The 26,546-nt window shown below is 42.7% G+C and overlaps 1 protein-coding gene across 1 annotated transcript in view; it reads left to right on the forward strand.

The window, feature by feature from the left end:
* The window catches only part of LRP1 (LDL receptor related protein 1), a 321,217-nt gene that overhangs the window by 152,304 nt on the left and 142,367 nt on the right, over positions 1-26,546 (forward strand). The window contains 1 exon segment of the mRNA XM_080996568.1: positions 24,685-24,847. Coding sequence (XP_080852694.1) covers positions 24,685-24,847 — 163 coding nt within the window.

Consider the following 26,546-nt stretch of genomic DNA (forward strand, 5'->3'; position numbering starts at 1 on the left):
GATCCAAGGCTCTAAACCTAAAACTTCATAGCCACTAGAGAATGTCAGGGCCCCATCTTTTTAGTTTGACCTGAAAATACATGTCTTTAACCTCTTCAATTAATGCAAAATGCTGCCAGTGGAAATGCTTGAATGTAAAGTCTTTTGCTGTGACAGAGGTTGTCTTGTTCTCAAGGCTAGGGAGCTGGAATGCCTTCAGATCATTATGTAAATGTATCCAAAGGATCATTCCTATAAGCGAAAAGGAAAGGAAACGGACCCCTGGGACTGCATTCCTGGCAAGGTTTCGTTCCTCCTCCTCACAGGCTTTTGAACTCAGACATTTCTGCAGTCAGCGGCACAGTCCTCTCAAGCTGTTCTTCCATTGAAACTGTTTCTCCGGTCAAAACTTTTGACTGCTGTTTGCCCTACAGCACACATCTTGGTTATGAATCAGCTGCCTAATGTTTATTTGCTGGATGCATTGGCATTCTTCTTTTCTCTCCTCCTTTCCGTAGTTCTGCTGAAAGCCTCTGATCTGGTTTCTGTGGGTGTGTGGAAGGTGAAGAATGAGTTAGGTTAGCATGAACTTGGAACCAGCTGTGCTTGATTTGTTCCCCCACCCACTTCCACTCCCCTTGCCCCACTTGGTGTCCCAGTTTTCAGAGCAAGCAACTTAGCTTGTTTTCCTCTTTATACGGCCAGCCTTTAATCCCCAAGGCTGAGCCTTTTCCAAATCCTTCCATGAAGAATTGTAGCCTGTAGGGGGGGAAGCTGTTCAGCAACCGACTGAACTTATTAGGAAAACCTTTTCTTAAAAATATTTGCTTGAAAAGGCTTGGCAGGTGCCTGTTGGCAATTGATTTACACCAGGGCCAGGGAACCAGGTGTTGTTGGACTCCAGCTCCCATTAGCCCCAGCCAGTGCTGGCCAATGGTCAGTGAAGATTGAATTGTAGTCCAGCAACATCCACAGTTTCCCCAGCCCTGCTTTAGACAGAAAAAAAATGTGTCCTGCCTTTGGACATTCAGTAGAACTAGAAGACCTTTGGGTTCCTTCCAACTTAGCTTGTGTAATATAAACTAAGTATTTAAGTTCAGTCCCTGGCCAGTTTAGTGATGTGTTTAGTTCCAGTTCTCCACTCACCCACAAAGCTCAGTGGGCCAAACAGTACACACTCTCAGCCTAACCTATCTCACATGGCTGTTGTGAGGATATTATGGGTAGGGGGACCACATAAGCGACCTTGAGCTCTTTGTGGGGAAGGCAGAATAATGGCGTGGCTCAGTGGAGGAGCATATGCTTTGCATGCATAAGGTAGTAGGTTCCGTTCTTGGTATCTCTATGTGGGGCTGGGAAAAATCCCTGCCGGAAAACCTGGAGGGGTCACTGCCAGTGGACAGTACTGAGCTGGATGGATTGGTGATCTGACTCGGGAGCAGGAGCGGCTGGTGGGGCAGGGTGGACCACTTCACCTTACCTGGATGAGGCTGCACAGACATACTGACAGACCACAGGATTAGCACTATCAGCCTGCCTGTGATAGTCACCCTGGTTTCCATCCTGCCTTTCCAGATATTCTGTAGTGCTACTGGCATTGGGAGGGTGGCTTCCCGGCTCCACCACACCACACCAGCTGCTACTGTTTGCAAGAGGGCACATTCTGTATAATGCAATCTCTACTTAAAATTATTTTGGGTAGCAGGGCTGGAGAGGATCTTTTCCTGGAGACCTTGGAGAGTCGCTGTCAGTTGGGCTAGGCAGGATAGATGGCTCGGTGGTTTGAAAATACTAAGGCAGCTTATTATACTTCCAGACTGAGCTCTTTGAATAAATAATGAAGGAGCCATCTCTGTTTCCTGCATGTTGTGTCTGTGCTTGCAAAAATATGAGGAAGTTATCATTTACACGTTTGTCATCCTGTGGGATTTGTTAGATGCCTCAAGGACCAAAAACAACGTACATAAATATTTGGAAACTTTAGGGGTAGCATTTGGAATTCTCGACCTTCTCAGAAATTGCCTACTAATGAAGATTTCCCCATACTCACAAATATTTTTAGTCAACTGGGCTGGAAGATGTTGCAATTTTATTTTCCTTTGCTGTAAAATGAGAACCCAGGGGACAATAAACTCAAAAATGTTTGCTTTTCATTGTGCAAGAGTCAAATTTTCCAGCTCCTAAGACCAGCTAGGTAAAAGGAGGTTAACCCAGAAGTTTCCTGTTTGCTAAATTCTCAGTGCTAGGTTAGCTTTGCTTATTTCACTCATGGATTTTAAGCAATCTCATGATTTTTAAAAGCTTGACTTGCAGCATGACCCTTTGTATGTGTTCTTTGAAATAAGCTCCATTGAGTTCTGTGGCAGTTACTCTTAAGTATATGTACACAGAATTGCTGCCCTAGGCTGTGTCCACACAGTAGTTTAAATTGGATTCAATGCATCCCATAACTGCATGTTTTTCACTTCCTCCACACAATGTGGTCCTCATACAAAGGGCAGCCCACACTCGTCCCCATTTAATTTGGATTTCCCTTATTCTGTAGATAATGTGATAAGGAAGGCCGGGGGGGGGGGGGCCCTAACCAAAATATCACATGCTACACAACTGTAGATGTAGTAAAGCACATTGTGTAGGTGAGGTTTTTTGTTTGTTTGTTTGTTTGTTTGTTTTGTTTTGTTTTTAAGCATGTGAAATGATGTTTCGCTGGGTACCATCTATTACCACTTCCTGTATTTCCATTAGTGAAATACTTCTTAGTGGGCTGCTGATGCAGCCAGGTGCAACACACACAGAGCTGTTTAATTTTTTAAAAACCTGCTGCTTTCTAAGTCTGGTATATCAGAAAAATTTTATCTAAAAAGTAAAATAAAAATTGACCATGTGACACAGGTAAACAAACACCTCTATGCGTGCCTACAATGGACCTCAGGAAGGGTGGGTTACTGGTGGGACCAGATTTTTAGTATTATATTCTAGCCTGATGTTTTGTGTAAGTCATCTATATTGGAAGATTTGTGTCTCAAAAATAGTTTTGAAAAAATTGGCTAGGTGAATAGTTAAAACAGATACGTGTGTGCCTGTCCACAACGGACCTGAGATTTCCAGAATTCAAGAAGGGTGTGATGTACTAATTGAGGGGAGGGGACAATCCCACACAGTGCAAATACATTCCATGAAGCACCTTCGACTAGTGTGGGTTGGAAGCATTGAGACATAATTCCACTGAAAGCTGTCAAGTGTGGATGAACACGCACAGAAGCACACATGGAAAATTCATGTCTCTATATCCCAAGTGTGCGCTGATACTGGTGTCTACATTGCTCTGTCCCCTTACCTAAATGGTTGCAGAAGGGCCATAGCTCAGTGATAGAGCATCTACTTTGCATGCAGGAGGTCCCAGGTTTAATCCTTGGCATCTCCAGGTAGTGCTGGGTGGGACCCTTGTCTAAAGCCCTGAACTGCCACTGCCAGTCAGTGTAGGCAATACTGGGCTGGATTACCAATAGTATTACTCAATAAAAGCCAGCTTCCTATGTTCCTGCTCACTTGTACTTCCTTTTAATCCTAGAATCTATCTTTGCGTTAACTCCAGTGTTAACTATTGTTCACCCTGAGTCAACTGGGTGCTCTCACTGGTGCGCCCACACAGTGCCAATCTCCCTGCCACCTTCCTGTCATCTGCACCCAGCAGTGATACTTCCAAACTCTGTGGCCATGTTTTCTTTTGCCAATAAGTCCCATCTATGATGTATGACACAATAAAGGATTTCACCAGGATAAGGCAGAAGCCAGCTGGGTGTTTCTGCAGCCTGTTTGGAGGATGCCTCTCTACCCTGACTGGCTTCCAAGTCAGCATGAAAGACCTGAGAAGTTGGGTACGTTAAGAATACAGTTAATACATACGACAGTATACTAGGGTGAGGATGAGCCCTTTATGAGGACAGATTGTCTTAAGCAGCTGTCTGCCTGGATTTTCCTCCAAAGATAGATAATTTAATATATGATACAGGAGAGTAAGGATCTGATTTTTATGTGTGTTTTTTGTCCTGGGCCACATAATATATAGCATAGCTTGTCAAATGGAAACTGGGTTTTTGTTCATACAGCTGTGGGGATCAGGGCACAGAGTAAATCACTGAATGGTATTACAAAATGATAAGATCATAGAATTGTTGAGTTGGAAGTAACTCCAAGGATCATATAGTCCAACCTCCTGCAGTGCAGGATGATGATAAATCTAAGAGCAGTGCTCTGATTAGCATGTTTGGGGGAAGATGCCCCCAAGTAATCAGTTGGCTTCATATAAAATGCCAATAAATACATGTTCCTATTAATGGGGCACATAAAGGGTGTGAAGTTAATCTGCCAGTGACAACCACCTAAATAGACAGTTTTTTGAAACTTGTTTGGAATATTTTAAAGTTCTTCTGGTATCTCTGCCCTTAAAAAGAAGAAGAAGAAGAAGAAGAAGAAGAAGAAGAAGAAGAGGAGGAGGAGGAAGAAGAAAGCCTAGTTTCTCATTGAAGGAAATGAGAAAAGCTTAGACACAGATATAAGGCAAGGCTTTGCCTCCAAACTCCAGTAAAAGAGAGAGAAAATGGTCCAGTGTCCACCCCAAGCTGCATGTACACACGTCGTCTTAATTTGTGCTGTTGTGATGCCAGTGAGACAACCAGATGCTCCAGCAAGTCCACCTCAATTGGAGGGCGGGCAAACAATGAAGCAGCCAGCCTTGGGGGTCCTCTTGTCACTTTTTCTTCATGTCAGGGCCTGTGTTTCTACTTTCAGACAGAAGCGAGACCAAAATCCCTGAGGAGTTCAAAATGAGTATGGTACGTGGCAGACTGACAGCTGGCTGTATATTGTACACGCCAAACAGGAAAGGGGTCATTATCCTGCCTGAGGGGGAAAGATGCAGCAAATAGAAAAAGAAGAAGATGAATTGTGACCCAAACAGGTGCTAATGATGATTAGAGAACATGACACTGGGTGCACCTGAGACCAGGCTTGAGGGCGTGTGTCAAAAGCGGAGGGAGCAGGGAGGATGCTTCTGCTATATAGTGCACCCCCCAGATAAACTGCTGTTTGGAACAAGTAAAAAGTAGTATGCCCTTGAGCATGTGCAGAGTGCATTCTTCACGTCGCTCAGTAATCACAGGCACTCTGTTACCTCTGGGATTTGGGAACGGAGCTGTGAGTAGGGCTTCTAGATGAAGGAATTTCAGGTGATCTTGAGCCCTGGTACTTCCTATTTTAGAAATTATTCACTGCCTGTCTTTACCCATTACCTTGTGAGATTTGGATGTCAAACTCAGCCAAGAGCATAAGGTCAAACAGATTCCTCACCGGCCTTGCAGACAACTTCATTGTCCAAAAGGTGGGAGAAGCAACAAGAGGAACAGCCATTTTAGATCTGGTCCTAACCAATGTTGATGACCTGGTTAGTGGGGTAGAAGTGGAAGGATCATTAGGCGCGAGTGATCATGCTCTTTTGAAGTTTACTATACAGCGGAAAGGAGCAGCCAAGCATACTAGGACTCAATTTCTTGACTTTAAGAAAGCCGACTTCATAAAACTTAGGGAAGTGCTGGGTGAGATCCCATGGACAGTAATACTAAAAGGAAAGGGAGTTCATGATGGCTGGGAGTTTGTTAAGAGGGAGATAGTAAAAGCAAACTTCAGGCAATATCAATGAGACGGAAACATGGAAGGTGCCTAAAGAAGCCAGGGTGGCTATCTAAAGAACTTTTAACTGAGTTAAGATTAAAAAAGGATGTGTACCAAAAATGGAAAAGGGGGGAAACCACCAAAGAGGAATTCAAACAAATAGCCAGCACGTGTAGACACAAAGTCAGAAAAGCTAAAGCACAGAATGAACTCAGGCTTGCTAGAGAGGTTAAAAGCAACAAAAAAGGCTTTTATGGGTATGTTCGTAGCAAAAGGAAGAACAAAGAAACAGTGGGGTCACTCAGAGGAGAAGATGGTGAAATGCAAACAGGGGACACAGAAAGGGCTGAACTCCTCAATGCCTTCTTTGCCTCAGTCTTCTCCGATAAAGAAAACAATGCCCGACCTGAAGAATTTGGAGCAAATGATTCAGCAGAGGAAACACAGCCCAGAATAACTAAGGAGATAGTACAAGAATACTTGGCTAGTCTAGATGTATTCAAGTTTCCAGGGCCAGATGAACTGCATCCAAGAGTATTAAAAGAACTGGCAGATGTGATCTCAGAACCACTGGCAGTCATCTTTGAGAATTCCTGGAGAACAGGCGAAGTCCTGGCAGACTGGAGGAGGGCAAATGTTGTCCCTATTTTCAAAATGGGGAAACGAGAGGACCCAAATAATTACCGCCCAGGCAGTCTGACATCAGTACCAGGGAAGATTCTGGAGCAGATCATTAAGCAAACAGTCTGTGAGCACCTAGAAAGGAATGCTGTGATCACCAATAGTCAGCATGGATTTCTGAAAAATAAGTCATGTCAGACTAACCTGATCTCGTTTTTTGACAGAATTACAAGCCTGGTAGATGAAGGGAATGCAGTGGATGTAGCCTACCTTGATTTCAGCAAGGCATTTGACAAGGTGCCCCATGATATTCTTGCAAAGAAGCTGGTAAAATGCGGTCTTGACTATGCTACCACTCAGTGGATTTGTAACTGGCTGACTGACCGAACCCAAAGGGTGCTCATCAATGGTTCCTCTTCATCCTGGAGAAGAGTGACTAGTGGGGTGCCACAGGGTTCTGTCTTGGGCCCGGTCTTATTCAACATCTTTATCAACGACTTGGATGATGGACTCAAGGGCATCCTGATCAAATTTGCAGATGACACCAAACTGGGAGGGGTGGCTAACACCCCAGAGGACAGGATCACACTTCAAAATGACCTTGACAGATTAGATAACTGGGCCTAAACAAACAAGATGAATTTTAACAGGGAGAAATGTAAAGTATTGCACTTGGGCAAAAAAAATGAGAGGCACAAATACAAGATGGGGGACACCTGGCTTGAGAGCAGTACATGTGAAAAGGATCTAGGAGTCTTGGTTGACCACAAACTTGACATGAGCCAACAGTGTGACGCGGCAGCTAAAAAAGCCAATGCAATTCTGGGCCGCATCAATAGGAGTATAGCATCTAGATCAAGGGAAGTAATAGTGCCACTGTATTCTGCTCTGGTGAGACCTCACCTGGAGTACTGTGTCCAGTTCTGGGCACCACAGTTCAAGAAGGACACTGACAAACTGGAACGTGTCCAGAGGAGGGCAACCAAAATGGTCAAAGGCCTGGAAACGATGCCTTATGAGGAACGGCTAAGGGAGCTGGGCATGTTTAGCCTGGAGAAGAGGAGGTTAAGGGGTGATATGATAGCCATGTTCAAATATATAAAAGGATGTCACATAGAGGAGGGAGAAAGGTTGTTTTCTGCTGCTCCAGAGAAGCGGACACGGAGCAATGGATCCAAACTACAAGAAAGAAGATTCCACCTAAACATTAGGAAGAACTTCCTGACAGTAAGAGCTGTTTGACAGTGGAATTTGCTGCCAAGGAGTGTGGTGGAGTCTCCTTCTTTGGAGGTCTTTAAGCAGAGGCTTGACAACCATTTGTCAGGAGTGCTCTGATGGTGTTTCCTGCTTGGCAGGGGGTTGGACTTGATGGCCCTTGTGGTCTCTTCCAACTCTATGATTCTATGATTCTAGCACCTCCTATTTATTTGTTTATTTTCAGTATTTCTTCTGATTCAGAAATTTCAGATGGGCACCATCTAGAATCTAGAGTACAGTTCCAGGTGTACATTTTGAATTATTTATGGATTGTTGTTGTATGTGTGGGCTGGAAATGCAGCCCATTCTGCTCTCATAGAGCTCTGCATAGGGTGTCAACAGCCAGGCACTCCCTATCTCAGGGGTTGCCAAGCTTTTTGGACCAGTGGGCACATTCCAAACAGAGTGCTGAGGGTGCCATTCTCAAAATGGCTGCTGTGAAGGGCATGGCATAACACAAGATTGGAGAGAGTGCAGTCATTGCTGCTCTCCCTTATGTTTACCACAGGAAGTCCACCATGTCTTGCTGGTGCTAACTGTGGAGATACTACAGTGGTACCTTGGGTTAAGAACTTAATTCGTTCCAGAGGTCCGTTCTTAACCTGAAACTGTTCTTAACCTGAGGTACCACTTTAGCTAATGGGGCCTCCCACTGTTGCCGTGCCGCCGGAGCATGATTTCTGTTCCCATCCTGAAGCAAAGTTCTTAACCCGAGGTACTATTTCTGGGTTAGCAGAGTCTGTAACCTGAAGTGTCTGTAACATGAAGCATCTGTAACCCAAGGTACCACTGTATTGTTAACAATAGAAGAACCCTATTTCCTCAATGCCAACCCTAAACATAAACTTAGGTTGCAGTCCTGTATCCACTTACCTTAGAGTAGCCTCACTGAACACAAAGAGACTTGCTGCTGGAGTAGACATGCATACCAGTGTATTGTAAGTTGGCTATGCTGTGAATTCTTATTAAGTTCATGGACATCAACTTCAGCACAGCAGGAAGTTTTTTTAAGCCTCTTTGCAAAGTTTTCATATTTGCATTTGACATTTGGAGAAGAGGTTTAAAAAACCAACAAACCACCAAACATCCACCTGAACTTATTGTTCAGTAGTATTCGCAGAAAATACTGTATTTTTCACTCTAAAAGACACACCAGACCACAAGACGCTCCTAGTTTTTGGAGGAGGAAAACAAGAAAAAAAATATTCTGAATCTCAGAAGCCAGAACAGCAAGAGGGATCGCTGAGCCGTGAAAGCAGCGATCCCTCTTGCTGTTCTGGCTTCTGGGATAGCTGTGCAGCCTGCATTCGCTCCATAAGACGCACCCACATTTCCCCTTACTTTTTAGGAGGGAAAAAGTGAGTCTTATAGAGCAAAAAATACGGTAACTACTAGGGAGTACCTGATCTCAGACAAACCCACCACAGAAAAGATGCATCCTGGTTGATGTGGGAGGAAATAAGGGCAAATATGAAGTTTCCAAGGACTGTACTAGAAAATAAGACAGAAATAGGAAAAGTGGAGTAAAAGGGGAAAGAAAGATAGCAGTTCTTTAGAACCCAGAGATTCCTATTGTCTGGTGTCCAAACAACTCACTTATCAATCACTGCTTCACACATACACTCACAGCAGGTTACAAACCTTCAGCTCTGAGATAAGGAAGAATGATTCTGGAATAAAGAAGAAATGGTAAATTGCAATCTCCATCTTGGAACTCATGACCACAACATCCATCCTAGTTCTTGTACTCTCCCCCCCCCCCCCCAATGTCCTTCTCTACTCCTTGCTTTGGATAACATATTGACTCATGAAGAGTTCTCGAGACCTTGAAAGCTTGGCAGATGTTTTGTGACATTCTGGCTGGTCCTAATAAAAATATTGCCCAATTTTGGCTTTTGAACTTGGAAGCTGGAGCCTGCTCAATCTGAGTTGCCGTCTGTGTACACATTACTTTTCACACTGGCTCCAGTGAGCTCGCACCACTGTTGTTGAAGCCATGTACACACAACATTAGCCACAATCCATATCTATCCTGTAGTTTCTTGAGAAATACTGCTGTTTGATGTGCTTGTCCTGAAATCAGGTTCTATCTGATTAGAAAATGTAAGCCACATTCACTTTGCAGTTAAGCTGAGGTAGGCACCTTTGAAACAGCTCATGCACATGTGCAGATGGCAGCCCATGCGCAGACAACAGCCAAACCAAACAGGTAATACACATTGCATATATGCAAGTGCAGCTGCTTACATGTTCATAGGCTGAGATATTTAAGGCTTGTGTCTAGGAATTTGACATCTTTATTTAGGATCGTGTACCCAACTATATCATGCTGGCTTCATTTTTTTAAAAAAAAACACACCACTTCACTGTGTACCAAAGTTTCTCCCTCCCTCCTTCTCACACACAACCTGTTTAATGTTTAACGCAGGGGGCAGGCAACCTCAGGGGCTCAATATTTTATGATTCTGTTTAGCTAAGATTCCTCCATTGCAGGGGGTTGGACTAGATGACCCTTGAGTCCCTCCAACTCTACGATTCTATGATTCTAATATGCCCACTTTGGGCCTGTGATGGAAATTAACTCTAATTTACAGTGGTGTTTATGATATGGTTACCAGACGTCCTTGTTTCCCAGGGACAGTTCCCGGATTTACAAATCTGTCCCCAGTCAAAACCCGTCCCTGGAATGTCCCCGGATTTATATTTTAAGTGTTGTAGATTTATTAATAGGGAATGAATATTGCGTGATTGGTTCAATGGCACAAGACATATCATATGGGGACTTCCGGTGAGGCAAAACGGCAGGTGCCATAGCAGTGAGCAGCCCCTGAAGCCAGCCAGAGACAACTGCGCTACCAGGCTGGCTCCGGGCTGCTGAGACTGCCGCTGCCACTGCCAAGGGGGAACCGGGGATAACCGGCGCATCAATTGGGGGGACTGCTGACCCCCCCGTGACCCAAATCGAGCCAGGAGCAAGAGTGCCCGGCCACTCAGCTGACTGCCCAGCGGCACTCTGGGGCCGGAAAAACCCCAGAACCGATGCAGGGAGAAGGAAGAGGGGAGAAGGAAGAGAGAAAGAAAAAGGACAAAAAAGAGGGGAGCCCCGAACTTGCCGCACTACTGCCACTGCCGTTGACAAGGAGAGGTAGGAAATCACCGGGAGGGCAAGGACGCGTGGCTGAGCCCAGGCCCGACCTGAGCCTACTCCATGGCGGCTAGTGCTCCAAGAGAGCAGGCTGGGGCCCAGACGGAAGGCTGCGTGACCCAGGAGACCGCAGGAGGACAGATATTACTTCTTCTTTTTTTAAAAAAAAACTTTTTAAAAAATAACTTTTTAAATCTTTTTTCAAGGGGGGGGGAAGTTTCCCTGGATTCTTTGAAAAAAATCTGGTAACCTTAGTTACTGGCACCAGAGTGTGGACGGGAATTAAAAAATAACAAAAGGAACAATCCAACAGTCTGTTGTTCAGAGTTGTTTCCTGAGCCACCTGAAAGTCATTGGTGGGCCACCCAGTGGCCGCCCTTACATAGCTTTGCTTCAGGGTTTTGGGAGTTGATGCAAAGTAACAGCTTATTGCATTGAAGTGATGCTTTTGTGAGTGCCTTCACTCTGTCTGGGATCAAGGTGGCTCTTTTGACAACTTGCCTTTTGCCCTCTGCAGCCCCTTTTTTGGTATGTTGCAGAAGCAGCTGAACTCTTATGAGTGCAGCTGAGGCCCAGGGCTTGCTTCGTTTCCAAATTTCCCAAAGTTCTCTGAGACTGCCAAAAATCAAAAAAGCTGCCTGCTCCCCCCCCCCCCCCCAGCTAGCTAGCTAGAGAAGAGAAGAAGAAGAAAATGATTTTGGGGACTGAGACTGGCGATGGCCAGGGGTGGGGAGAGAGAAAAACTATTGTGTAAGGGTTAAAATAGGTCTTGCTAATGTAGCTTTCATACAGTTTCAGAGGAAACCTTGGCTTTTGGCTTTAACTATGAATGAAAGCAGAAAATAATAATAAAAGATGGAATTTTGAACAAGGTAAGAGGGAGGGAAGGAATGGGGGGAGGAAGTTGAGAAGAGAAAACAAGCCAGCAATTTGAAAAACAAAAGACTTTGAGAGAAGCTAATGCTTTCCAGCTGCAAAAATACCAGAATGGGAAGGGAGGAGGGAGGTGGTTGGCTGTCACTCTTGTTGCTGTTGCTGCCTCCTTCGTTCCTGTTCCAGCCCATTTTTAGAGCAAAGTGTGTCCAAAATCCTAGAAGGAGTTGGGGTACAAGCCCCAGGAGCTGGTTGCATTCAGCAGCTGGCTTCCCTCTGGAGCATTTGCACCTGCTCCACTAGGGCTGTGCTGGAGAATGAAAAGGTTGCAGAATGCATCCATGAGTTTGTCTGCCTCTGACTTAGTGTAGAAATGAAGCTATCTCTAAAAGTTTTGTTTAAGTGTGAGAGGGAGAAAAATAAGAACCTGGCACATTTGTGCTATATTTTATCTCAGGTAAAACCTTATGCTCTCTAGCAGCAAGAGAAACACCCTGATAGATTTTTTTTGCCTTCTGTTTGCCACACACAAAAAGAAAAGTAAAGAAAGAGAGGAAATGAAGGTATTTTTGTTTTGTTTTTTTATAATATATTTTATTGGTTTTCAAATATAAAAACAGATTTATACATTCCATACATCTTAATTACATCTTGCTTCTCTTTTTTGACTTCCCTCAATTTGTCTGAAATTCCTTCCCTTTATTACTTTTTACACATTTCTGCCATTTTAACCATTTCCCCTCACAGAGCTTCCCTAAAACTTACCAACGTAATTTGATTATCACTCAGTTTTTGCATATATTGGATAAACTTTTCCCAATCTTCTGTAAATCTTTGATCTCATCGATTCCAGATCCTTCCTGTCATTCTGTCCAATTCTGCATAATCCATCATTTTAGTTCTCCATTCTTCTATCGTAGGTAATTCTTCCTGTTTCCATTTCTGGGCCATCAATATTCTTGCTGCTGTCACTGCATATAAAAATAACTTCTTTTCTTTCTTATTTATCTCATTACCTGTAATGCCTAGTAAAAAGGCTTCTGGTTTCTTAACAAATGTATATTTCAACATTTTCTTCAATTCATTATAAATATTTCCCAAAAGCATTTTACTTTCTTACATTCCCACCACATATGGTAAAAAGTACCTTCTTTTTCTTTACATTTCCAACATTTGTTACTTGTCTTATACATTTTTGCTAACTTCACAGGTGTTACATACCATCGATACATCATTTTCATAACATTTTCTTTTATGACTGTACATGCAGTGAATCTTAAACCTTCTTTCCAGAGTCTTTCCCAATCCTCCATTTGTATATTATGCCCTATATCTTTGGCCCAATCAATCATAACTGATTTTACCTACTCATCCTTCGTACACCATATCTTATACATTTTTGCTAAAATCTTGTAGTCATTATTCAGTATTTCTGTCTGAAATTTTGATTCTTTATCAGCAAAACCCCTCTGATTTAGATCTTTCCTAAACATCTCATTAATTTGAAAAAAGTGCAGCCAGTCATTCACATAATCCTTGACTTCTTCAAATGATCTCATTTTCCATTTTCCTTCGCTTTTACACATTAACTTCTCATATGTCACCCAACCCCCTGTCATATTGACTTTCTTCACACTCATCGCCTCCAACGGTGACAACCAATATGGAGTTTTTTGTTCCAACAAGTTTTTATATCTTTCCCACACTTCAATCAGAGACCTTCTTATAATGTGATTTTCAAAACCTTTATGTACCCGTTTCTTGTCATACCACAAATACGCGTGCCACCCAAATCTATTATCAAAACCTTCCAGATCTAACACATCCGTGTCTTCTAATTTTATCCATTCCTTCAACCAACAGAGGTAAGATGCTTCATAATACAATTTCAGGTCTGGCAGGGCGAAGCCTCCTCTTTCTTTAGCGTCTGTCAATATCTTAAATTTTATCCTCGGCTTCTTACCCTGCCAGATATACCTTGAAATTTCTCGTTGCCAATTTTTAAAAATCGCTGCCCCTTTGATTACTGGAACTGTTTGAAACAAAAATAACATCTTCGGTAACACATTCATTTTTATCGTTGCAATTCTTCCCCAAAATGACAATTTCATTCTTCCCCACACCTCTAGGTCCCTTTTAATCTTGTTCCGTGTTGGAATATAGTTATTCTGAAACAGGTCAATACTCCTGGGGGTTAACCAAACTCCTAAGTATTTAACTTTCTTTACCACCTCTATTTCAGTTTGCTGCTGTAATCTGTTTACAATCTCCAAATCTATATTTTTAGTAATTGCTTTAGTTTTTTTCTTATTCAAAATGAATCCTGCCAACTGACCAAACTGATCAATTTCTTTCAACACTTCTGTTACCGAATTCATGGGGTCTTCCAAAGTTAATACTAAGTCATCCGCAGGAAATGAAGGTATTTTTGGATGTAGGGTAGAATAGCTTTCAGTCCTTGTTGTTGTTGTTGTTGTTGTTGTTGTGTGGAGAATAGTTTTGAGAGTAACTTTACTGGCAAATTAAAACAGCATGCTGGGGGATCTAGCAAAAACAGGCCCCTCCCCCAAGTTTGGAAATGGGAAACAGATCTTGAATTTGCATCGTGTAAGAACTGACATATTCATTGAGTTTACGATTTGAATATTCATATTTCATCTTAAATGAAAAACAGTGCTAGGTCCTGATATATCCTGCATTGTAGATCCTGCATTGCGCTTCCAATTGTGTGATCTTACAAGCTTTTGTTGGCAACAATTAACTCCGTTTCATTCATGAAGTGGATAATAGAATTGTAGGTTTGGGAGGGACTCCAAGGGTCATATAGTCTAACCACCTCCAATGCAGGAATGTCAGCTGAAGCATCCATGACAGATGGCCCTCCAGCCTCTAAGGCCAGCCTGCCTTATGGTTTCTTGTATTAGGACCTAGAATAGTTTTTCATTTATGCTTTTCATTCATTTAACAAACTGCAGCTTCCAGAATGTTTGATGGGAAGCCATGACAGTTTAAAGTGGTATCATAGCACTTTAAATCTATAGTGTGTATGTGGTCTTAGTGCCTTTGGAGCTGCATCAGTAGTTTCTGGAGGCTGCAGGAAGGGACCCAAGCTAAGTGTTGCCATGTATGCTTTCCATGCAGAATGTCCCAGGTTCAAACCTTGGCATTTCCAGTTAAAAGGATCAAGTAGTAGTGAGAAAGGCAAATAATCTGACTTGGAATTGCGTAACTTTTTTTTATTTATACTTTTAAATATTGCAGCCAGAGACCTTGAAAAGAGCAAAGTGCAGAAACCCGAACAAACACCAATATGTATACAATGTTACCTTGGTTCTCAAATGCCTTGGTATTCAAACAACTTGGAACTCAAACACTGCAAACCCGGAATTAAGTGTTCCAGTTTGTGAACTTTTTTTGGAAGCCAAACGTGATCCGTTTTGAGTGCCACACTTCCATTTTGAGTGTTGAGGTCTGTCTGTTTTTGCTATTTATTTTGCTTTTTGGTTTTGTTTTTGTGACTGTGTGGAACCCAGTTCAGCTACTGATTGATTGATTTTTTTTAATAAGATATTTATTAAGGTTTTCAAAATATTACAATATAGAAAAAGGAAAAAGAAAAATGCAAAAATAAAAATAGTTAAAAACACTTCATTCTTTCCATTACTTATCGTTCATTTGCTTATTTCCCGGACTTCCTCACGCCTCCCTTTTTTGTATTCCAATTCAGTTTGTTAGTTCAGCAAATCCCTCCCCTCTTTGTATATCCTAGTCGTTAATCGTAAAGTATTATAATTTTAAATTTTTACCTATTAATAATCCATTTTTTCATATTCCCTTATAACATTTCAGCTAAAGACCACTTAGTTTCAATCCAACATCATTCTAACATTCATTAATTTTGCAATATTTCTGTAAATACTCTTTAAACTTTCCCCAATCTTCTTCCATCGACTCTTCTCCCTGGTCTCGGATTCTGCCAGTCATTTCCGCCAATTCCATATAGTCCATCACCTTCATCTGCCATTCTTCCAAGGTGGGTAGATCTTGTGTCTTCCAATACTTTGCAATGAGTATTCTTGCTGCTGTTGTGGCATACATGAAAAAGGTTCTATCCTTCTTTGGCACCGAATGGCCGACTATGCCGAGGAGAAAGGCCTCTGGTTTCTTCAAAAAGGTATATTTAAATACCTTTTTCAGTTCATTATAGATCATCTCCCAGAAAGCCTTAATCCTTGGGCACGTCCACCAAAGGTGAAAGAATGTACCTTCGTTTTCTTTACATTTCCAACATTTATTATCGGGCAAATGATAAATTTTTGCAAGCTTGACTGGGGTCATGTACCACCTGTATATCATTTTCATAATATTCTCTCTTAGGGCATTACATGCCGTAAACTTCATACCTGTGGTCCACAACTGTTCCCAGTCAGCAAACATAATATTATGTCCAACATCTTGTGCCCACTTAATCATAGCAGATTTCACCGTTTCATCCTGAGTATTCCATTTCAACAGCAGGTTATACATCTTTGACAAAATCTTAGTTTTGGGTTCTAACAGTTCTGTTTCTAGTTTTGATTTTTCCACCTGGAAGCCAATTTTCTTATCCAAATTGTATGCCTCCATTATCTGATAATAATGAATGATTGATTGATTTTATGACTGCAGTACATTGTTTATTGCTTTCATTTTATGGATCAACGGTCTCGTTAGATTGGAAAATTCATGTTAAATTGCTGTTTTAGGGGTTGTTTTTAAAAGTCTGGAACGGATTAATCCATTTTGCATTACTTTCTGTGGGAAAGTGCTCCTTGGTTTTAGAACGCTTTGGTTTTGGAACGGACTTCCGGAATCAATTAAGTTTGAGAATCAAGGTACCACTGTAATATTCTTGCCACATACTGGATTTATGTGGTTTATAATTCCCTCCTGATTAGGGAAAACCATATCAGTACCCTCATTGTAATTAACTGCAGTTGTAATCAATTGCACCCCCCCCCCCCAGTTCTTCAACTACATTGTCAACAAACACTTCCCAATAACTAAAGGTTTAGAATCTAATCTGTTTGAGCCAGAATATAAATTTGGTCTGGCCTTTTTATTCAGCCCTGGTTTGATTACATGTTGAAAACAAAGAATTTAAGAGAATTTTCAATCTGATAAGGGAAAACAAAGGGAAGGCTTCACAGGAATTATGGAGGATTTAAAAGGATTCAGCTGCATACAAAAAGGTGTATATTAGGAAAAAATAGCACTAAAATGCTGTTATTTATCTTTTGCCTTGTTCAGATATTTTGGCTTGTAACAGCATAGATAAAGGAACGATAGAGATTAATAGGATTGCCACCTCCTGTCTCAGATATGAGCCTTAACTTCTTTTAAATCTCCAGGGCCAGAAGTTCTTCAAGTGTGATTTCTCACACAACATATATTGCAGCAGTTCTTTCGCTTGTTGCCTTATGCCAACCTTTGCAAAGCTGAGACCCTCTAGATGGCTGGGGCTGATGGCAGTTGTAGTCTAAAACTTCCTGGTTGGCCAAGGTTGCCTGTGCCAACTGCTTTAGTAGAGACTTTGCTTGGATGTACATGAGGCAGAAGAGTGAAATAGTTAGGTGAGCTGAATTTCTTAAGCAAACAAATCCTATAACCCTGTTGAAGAGACAGCATCTTTTCAAGTAGCTTCTCCTTTGCCCATTGGTGAAGGGAGATGCAGTTTTGACTGATGGAGGTGATTTGTTGCTGCCCTTCAAACAGAAGTACATTTTCCCATGCTGGGTGGAAGCCATGTGGGATGGGGTGGGGGGGTGACCAAGGGCTTCTGCAGCTGTTGAGTTTGGTTCAACATGGACTATGAAAAAGCCAGTTGTTTTAAAGGAGCCTGTTGGCTACAATACAACCTGTTGCTGGTTCAGTGGGAGTGCCAGCTGAGGTTCAGGGAGAGAATTGTGCTAGGTGAGAAATACTGCAGCTGGAGTGCTGAGAAAGTTTTTTCCCTGCTTGCAAAGGACTGCCTTGAATTCTGGTTCCCATGCAACAACTGTATCATCATCATCATCATCATCAATAACACAGTTACACAGTTACTATATTTAAAATGAATAGTCACATAGAAAGGCCCACCATCTCAAGGTTCCCATTTATTTATTTATTTGAATCACGGTAGTCTCTAAGTGGTGTGAAGGAGACACGAACATATGAAGAGCTCTGCTGGATCACACCAGTGGCCCATCTGTAGTCCAGCAACCTGTTTTCACAGTGACCATCCACATGCCCATGGGAAGCCTGCAAGGAGGATCCGAGCTCAACAGCTAATACAATAAACAATAAGACCCAGTAATATAATACTAAAAATGAGTTAAAATCTAATTGGGAATGCTATAGGAAATAAGCATAGTTAGGACCAAGCTGTGCTTTGTACGGTTACCTGTACAGTGGTACCTCTGGTTATGAACTTAATTCATTCCGGAGGTCCATTCTTAAGCTGAAACTGTTCTTATCCTGAGGCGCGCTTTTGCTAATGAGGCCTCTCACTGCATGTGTGCCTTTGGCGCGCAATTTCCATTTGCATTCTGGGGCAGAGTTCGCAACCAGAAGCAGCTGCTTCCGGGTTAGCGGAGCTCGTAATCTGAAGTGTTCGTAACCAGAAGTGTTCATAACCAGGGGTAGCACTGTACAATATATAAATTATTATTGGGAAAGTAATAGAGGTCCAAATTGCAGTGGTTGCACCATTACCCTGTTCTGTAATTTGCGTTCAGTTCTTTCTTCTCATTTGGAACACCTAAAAGCAATCTTGTGACTCTGACTCAAAAGGTGGTTTGCAGCCAACTTGGACGTTATTTTTCTCTAGCTTCAACCAGAGGTCTTTCCCCTCTGGTGCAGGAAACTGCCTTGGTGCTTGTGCCTCCTTCTTTTGTGCAAGATATTAATGAATCAGGGACAGGGAGGCTCAGAACAGATTAAGCAACAACAACGTAGCTTGGGGTTGCTTAACCGTTATAAAAGTGCAGAGTCGCTCTTGTGGTCTGAGAGGTTGGAGCTGACACTACGACACCACATGGGAGAGTTTCCAAAGGGAGTGACTCAGCTTAAAGCACTGACCAAATGTTAAAGGAAAATCACTGCCTCTTGCTTGATTCCTCCCTCCTCCTGAGAGAAAGAGATTTGGCACTCAAGCAGTATCTCTTAACTCTGTCACGAACTTTGCCCTGCATCCCCCAGAGCAGCTGCCTGCCTGTGGGGTTTAATGTCCCAGTTGGGCCACAAGCCTAGCAAAGCGGTTTAAGGGCATATCACAAGACGGATGAATGTGCATCTTTTAAATTATTTTAACACTTAGCCCCTAAAAGCAGCTTCAGATCAAAGATGCCGACTCTTGAGGCAAAGTGGCTTGAAATTACGATTCCCAGCTAGATTAGCAATGGTCTTCATCTGGACTGGCAGATTTATTCACTGGTGCTTGTTTTTGCTGTCCTGTGGCTCAGGCCTGTCTAATGGGCTTTACCCCAGAGCAGCACAGGGCAAGCCTGGGATATTTTGGACATTGTACAGTGGTGGTCAGGGGGCTCCTGTTGAGACAGGTGACCAGGCAACCATTTTACAGGCTGCTTCAAAATGAAAGAGCCAGGCCTTCTGGTCTGTAGGCTTTCAATTCAGAAAACTCAAAGCACGATCAATGGGCTGTATCAACAAAGGAAGCCTCTGCAACAGACTTGATACCATTCCTTTGCTGATTTGAAATTATATGCATAATTTCTGGGTGCAGTTTCCATTCTTGTTTAATTTATGTGCCTGTTTCCTGTCCAGTATAGCTACTATCTATGTGTACTTGGATGCTTGTATCTCTGCTTCTCTAGGATGATTATCCCATAGCCTCATATCATATTTTACCTTAGAAGTGTCAATCCCTGGGGTCCAGAGGTTGTTGGGGTACAACTCCCATCATTCCTGGTCACTGCTGGGCTGGGGCTGATGGGAGTTCAGTATCTGGAGAACCACAGGTTCCTCACCCCTGCTCTATCCTTTCCTGTCTGTCTGCCTATCTGCTTTGAAGTCATCAAAGTGTAAATATGAATAACAACAATATCCTTCAGGAACCTGATTCCAAATGAAATTTAATCAATCTGAACTTCTGCAGCTTGAAGCCACTTGGTGGTGGTTGTTGTTGTTTTAAGATAGAGTGGTCTCTCTCTTACACATGTGCACCAACTCCAAGTGGCTGTTCATAACTTATCCTTCCTCCCATAATTCTCCTAATGGAATTATGTTGTTGCTACTGCTCCTATCCCCCTTGTAGCTTGCATGTTGCAATTTACAAGCCTGGCGATTCCAGTTTTCTGAAGAACAACAGAACACTAAAATTGTTTTTCCAGCCGAGTGGAGAAATTTGTTCTCCCCCAGCATGCTAATGAAAGGCAAATTTTGCAGTGAGTCAGTTTTTACTGTTAGCAAAGCCGGCACTTGGTTCTTAGCCAGTCATCCTTGGAGGGCACCAGGCAGCTTGACTTGCTCAACAGTCCCTCGTCCCTTGAGACAGAGCCTTCTGCTTTGAGGGAGTGGAGGCAATTCATGTTTCCATTACACAGTGCAGAGAGAGAGAGAGAGAGTGAGTGAGTGAGTCTACTCTAAGACATTCTTACCCCTGCAGCACCATCGGACCTACCCAATACTGTATTAACATTCAAGCCAGCACACATACATTTGCTATGGTGGGTAATTGGGTCTTTCTTTTGTCAAGCTTCATTGTTGGGGCCAGCTTAGAATAGCAGTTCCTTTGCATCCCAGTCAGTGACACAATTGTATGCTGCTGCTGATTGGAGTCCAGAGGGTGCTTCCTGACCTTTTTAAAAAAAGGGGGAGCAGGGGGAAGAAGTGGAGAGAAAGCAGCAGATGAAGGCCCTGACATATGGAGCCTTCTATTGGAGGCCAAGGAAAATCCCCTTATCCAAACATGAGGAATTAGTACCCAAAACTTGCTGTACACACTGCAGGTTCAGATATCCAAACAGCTGGACCTGTGTATAGTACTGTAACACATAAGCGGCCTTAAACAAGCCTTACTTTATTGTGTTTCGCTGGTTTGCAGCAGCCATTTCTCCACAAACCATGGGGAAGGAGGGGAAGAGATCTAACAAATAAGAGAGCATTTTCCCCTTCCTTGTTTACCTTTGCAAGATTTTAGAGGGTTTTCCTGTTTTTTTTTTAATCATTTGGGGGGTCAAAATTCTGTAGTTGGAAACACATTAGAAAATTTCCCATAGCAATCATTGGGAATCATTGACTCGTTATGTGAACACTCGCCTAACAAACAATTCCCTGAGAATGCATTGTGTTTGGATAGTGGAACCTGTGTTACTGAGTCAGACCTCTTTTTCATCTTATCTCAGTGTTGCCTATTCTACAGGGGCTCTGCAGCAATTCTGTGAATTGAATTTGGGACCTTCTGCATGCAAAGCAGATGTTATGAAGCTGAGCCACAGATGTGTAGTGAATATGTTCTGGATTGAGACAAGTAGAGGAAGGCTGACCCTTTCAAAACCAGCATAGTATTGTGGTTAGAGTTTTGGGGTAGAACCTGGGAGACCAAAGTTCAAATCCACACATAGCCATGAAACATGGGCCACTCACTGTCTTTCAGCCTAACCTACTTCACAGGGTTGTTGTGAGAATCATGTCCTGGGGAAAGTGCAATAAACCACTTATGACTTGTTGAACTCTTTGGAAGAAAGGTGAGGATATAAACAAACTCATAAACAAACTGTCCCTCTCCTGCTACAAGTTATGGCAAAGCAGTTATTTCTAATGTACAGTACCTATTTATGTTTAGAAAACTGGGATGTAAAGATGTTCAGTCAAGAAATGAAGTATGGCAACTGTAATTTCTTGCAAATAGAATACGAAAGAAGCCTATATGGTGTTCACTTACATCGAGTGTAGGATCAGATCTCTTTTGCACAGTTAGAAGCTGTGAGTTAGAAAGAAGCAGAATCTACAGTCTGCAAGTAAACAGTTTGTATAGTGAGCTACAGTTATCCTTTTATTGGTAATTTAAGCATAGTAAGTGCCATAGTAAAGTCCCATCCTTTGTGAGGAAAGGCTGGATATGAGATTTAATAATAAATTCAATAATAAAACTGTAATTTGGTGAGATCCACATTCTGAAAGGTATGTGTGTTTTGGGCAGCACCATCCTATGAACTGTGCTTGTGAAAGAGCTAAATTATGTTCTCTCATTTGTAAAGGATGTTCCTTTATGTGGAATTTATTAGGAAAACTTATGTTTTGATTTCTGTTTATCTTAGTTTCAGTGTCTGTTTTGGATTTTGTAATGGGGGCTTGTTATGGAGATGCATTACTGTAGATTATAGTAACTCCTTCTAAATATGCACCTTTGTATATAAATTAGCATATGCAAATTTTATGTAAACCCACATAGCTGTGGGCTGAGTGGGCAATGCATTTCTTCTTTTTCGGTGATCTGCAAGTGGCCACGGTAACTAACCTGTAGTTGAGCACCTGGAAACAAGTGATCGTGATTTCATTAATCCAACCACAGTTACTCATTAAGTCTGAAATGGGGAACTGTGGCTTAATGTCAGGATCTTAACCATAGGTAGAAGTTGATTTAAGATTCTGCTTTGTAAGCTCATATTAAACTTCATTTTTCCATTTTGGATATAATGGAATCAGAATGTAAGGGCTTACGAAAGGATGTGGCATGGGGAGGGTGTTTCACAAGCCAGAATCTGAGCTTTTGAACTTGGCCAGAATCTGGGGGCCCCTTTTTGGTTTGGTTGCTGCTGCTTCCCAAAACTATCTCTCCCCCCCCCCCCCCGGCCTTCCACCACTGCACTTTAGCAGCACACTGGGCCTCTGCCAACAAAGTATTTTGGAATGTAGCAATAGGCTGTGGAGGCCTAGTGCTCTCAGAAGCCCATTGATGCCAGGACTGGAGAAAAAAGAAAACCCTGTGAAACAGGGGGAAAGTTTTGAAAGCTGTTTTCAAGGGGGGCACAGGGCGGGTGAGGGAGCCTAATTGAGGACAGCAGCCAGTTCCCCGAGAACAGAGCAGCACAGAAGGATGAGAGGAGAATAGGCCTCTAAGTATCTCAGTGGGAGAGCAATCTTCTGCCTGATGCTCTATTCTTCAGTAACACAAAACAGGCCCAGTGGGGAGGAGAAGGGGTTGCTTGGGATGGTTCCCTGGCGGCAAGAAAACTAGGGGGGAGCATGTGATAGGGGGTGAGATGTGGCTGAAGAACAGGCCAGGTGAAGTGGCATGCGGTCAGTGGACCTGGGAAACTAGGCTGTCCCCTAAATATACCTGGTAAATTAGAGTATTAAAGTATTAATGCCTGGTGCCTCCTTCCCAAAGCCTGGGAAGCTTCTGCCCGTCTTAGGGAGGCAGGCGGGATGCTCACAAACACAATGTCCCTCCCTTCCCACAATCGCCTTTACAAGCTGTTGCCTCTGGCCCTAACTGTTCCCCAAAGAAAAGTTTCACTGCACACCACTGGCCAGGTGTGGGGGGGAGGTGGGGAGGAGAAGAGCACTAGCCAAAGACAGGGTACTCATGTCTCACGACCAATGCCACTGTGTAGGGGTTCAGGCACTGCAATTGTTTGAGGCTACAGGGTCACACTCAAATCCTTTTTATGTCATAGCCAAACAGCACAGCCTGAAATGCATATAGTCTAAATAGGCCTAATTTTATAAGGCTATTTCATTTTTCATGGTATTATATATAGCTTCCTCTGGCGATTGAGAAAAAGTTTTTATTTGAAAAGGGCTTTGCCAGGTGGTGTTTTTTTTTGCTGAGCATGTTGTTCTCTTTTACTGCTGTAGTTTATATGGTGGTTTTAGAAGGCTTGTTCATCATCTTGAGTGCCTGTGCTGTTCGAAAGACAGCTAACAAATTTTATAAACAAACTAATAAATGTTTTTAATAGGGTCACTGGGTTTATGTTCAGCAGGCTCCTGTCCCTTAAAAGGGTTGTACAGAAAGGAAAGTCCTGCCGGTTGCAGTTTCTTCTGTCAGTGCAGCTTTGTATTTGGGAAAAGTTCCCTTAACAAAACTCTCAGTTATACGCATTTCAGAGAAAGAGAGAGAGAGAGAGAGAGAGAGAGAGAGAGAGAGAAAGAATGTGGCAGCTCTAAGAAAGGCCTGGAGAACTTCATGGTGTTCTAGATCTACCATCTCCACTTAACTGGGAACTTACTTCTTGAAATGGAGGTTTGGTAAGAAGACATGATCTTTATGACAGAGCGGCAAAGGAGGAACAGAAGTTCCATGTGATGTGTAGCTGGGTCGAAGCATTTCAGATTGCAGATGGGAGAACAGAAGTCTCAGTGCTCCCTCCCAAACAATACTTACTAGCAGTGCTTTTCCCCCTAGAAAAACAGGTGCTGGTACTCATCATGAAGTTGTTACAGTAAGTGCCAGACCTTTTAACAACAACAAAAGAGGTGCCGGTACTGAATACCCTTGAGTACCACCTGGGGGAAAAGCACAGCTTACTAGACATATAAAACTTAGCATGCTGCAGAGGAGGTTGTAGCTTAGCCTTCTCTTTGAAGATATCTCCACGCATCACCACCCTTTGAAACTTGTGCTTTTCTGAGGTACTTTCAGTCACGGAGTGCAAGCATTGTCTCTATAATGCTGGATGACCTGGAACTCTTGAGATTGTACCATGAGCAGTTCTGTGTGCCTGACTCTTTACAGATCCACTGACAGATCTTTTACAGTTCAGTTCCTTCTTGTCCTGAGGAATGAGCTGATCAGATGTGCCTGTACAGATGAAAGGCAGGTTGTAAATATTTTTGATGGTATAGTAGTTGGACACTCTGAGCCATGGCTTCCAAGGAGTTTTGACGGAATCGAAGAACCAAGATTTCCCACAGTTTATTTCTCATAGGTGTAGCTTTCAAAAGGAGTCCACCAAAAGTCCAAATAACTACAAGACAGATAAGGCAGATGGGCTCAGCAGATAAAAATATCAACAGATGAAACATTACCTACCCATGCTGTATAGAGCCCAACTCCAGATTGCTGGCCTTTTGAAGAGGGTTAATTTCTGAACTGTTCTTGACCAAGAGTTAATATCTTACTTACCACACCCTTCGTTTTCTTCCATTAGATGTGGAGCAGATGGCTATTGACTGGCTTACAGGCAACTTCTACTTTGTGGATGATATTGATGACCGGATATTTGTCTGCAACAAGAATGGGGTCACCTGTGTTACGCTGCTTGACCTGGAACTGTACAATCCCAAAGGCATTGCACTGGACCCAACCATGGGGTGAGAATCTTGTGTGTGCAGTTTGTGGATGAAGAATATATTTGTTTGGGAAAGATGGAAATAATGTTGCAATTGGTGGTTTATGAACTCAATACAGTAATTCCTGGCTTTAGGAGAATGGTGCATCTTGGAGGAAGAGCATTTTATGTGCTCCTTCCCATGAAATTTTCCAGCCATTTTAAAGAAGGTTGGCTGGATAAAGTTTTTGTATTATTATTTAATTATTGTGATGTAATCAATGCAAAATAGGATTTCTTCTGCATTTTCAAGATGTGGTCATGCCCATGTAGAATCCATGAGCCCAGAGCTATAAGTAATGCACTTTTCATGCTTGACTTTTTCTCTTAAATTATCACAGTGTCCTTTGAATAACTAAGTGCCTGTCAATGTGAAATCTAACCATCTGAGCAGCAGTGAAATGGCATACGAAATGGCAAACACCTCTCTTTCCTTCTGCCCCATTTGAATTATCGGCCTATTAGAAAGCATAGCTGAAATAAGGAACATAGTGGGAGTTATTTGGGAATGAATAGCAACTTTATATTCTGAGAGTTGTGATAATTTGTCCATTTAAGCATGGGCTGGTGGATGGGTGAGCTGATTTATAGAGTTGATCTTGAACTGGAGAATCTTTTGAACTTGGGTTCTATGAGATCCTTCTTTGCTGCATCAGCATCTATGAGCTATCAAAGGAATCCTACTTCCAAAGAGTGTCAGTGCCTTGCTAGCATAGGTCTACACGTGACAGGTGATTGATAGTGAAGAAATGTGAAGTCTGAATCACAGAGTATCCTGTGAGCCCAATTTCACACAGTACCTGTCAGCTGAAGGCTGGGCCTACACAATGTCAGAGCCTCCCAGGCTTGGCCATGACCTGTGGTGCCTGGATTTGACATCAGCTGGCATCAGAAGGTCATGTGGTCTCATAATTTACAACAGGAATAGCCATTGTGGTACCCTTCAGATGTTGTTGGACTGGAGCTCCTATCATCCCTGACGACTGGCGATGCTAGCTGGGACTGATGGGAGATGTTCTCCAGCAACATTTGAAGGGTACTATGTTGCCTAGCCCTGATTTACAGAAGAGGCACATAATATCTGAACCCTCCCTGATAGATGTGCTCCTGCCTGGAACATACTATCAATGCCAGTTTCTATGGCTCCTTCTGGGTGTTGTGAACAAAAACTGTTCTTGGGAATGTTAGAGACCTTTTTTCTCCTGGTTTCCTGGGGCACAGTTAGACACCATCTGCTTCAGCTGTGAGGGTTAGTGCAGCATCAGCATGAGCTGAAATGCTCAGCATGTCTGGTCTTGAGAGGATCAGATGCCCTGATACGCTACTCCTGATCCCTCACTATAGAGCTGTCTGGATGTGCTGTAGAAAACCACAGAATCTGTGTAATTGGTGCTATGTTATGGGATGTTTCACATCAGACGTGTAGCTATTGCATTCAGTCTGTACCACATTTAGAGGAGAGTGCCTCACCTCACTGTGCAAAAGAAAAAGTGGCTTCCCATTAGTGACCAGACGCTGTTAAATTTATGGATTCTCTCTGTGGTCAAGGGTCCAAGGATCACACTTCAGTTGTCCTTGGCATGGTGTGCTTGCTAGGCATCTTGAAGGTCAGCCAGTTAGTTGCCTTTAGTGAAATCTTATTGGAAAAGAGGGAAAAGATGATGGTCATCTTTGTGTCAGGG

Source organism: Podarcis pityusensis (genome assembly GCF_964106645.2).
Source record: "Podarcis pityusensis genome assembly, chromosome: 2".
NCBI lineage: Eukaryota > Metazoa > Chordata > Lepidosauria > Squamata > Lacertidae > Podarcis > Podarcis pityusensis.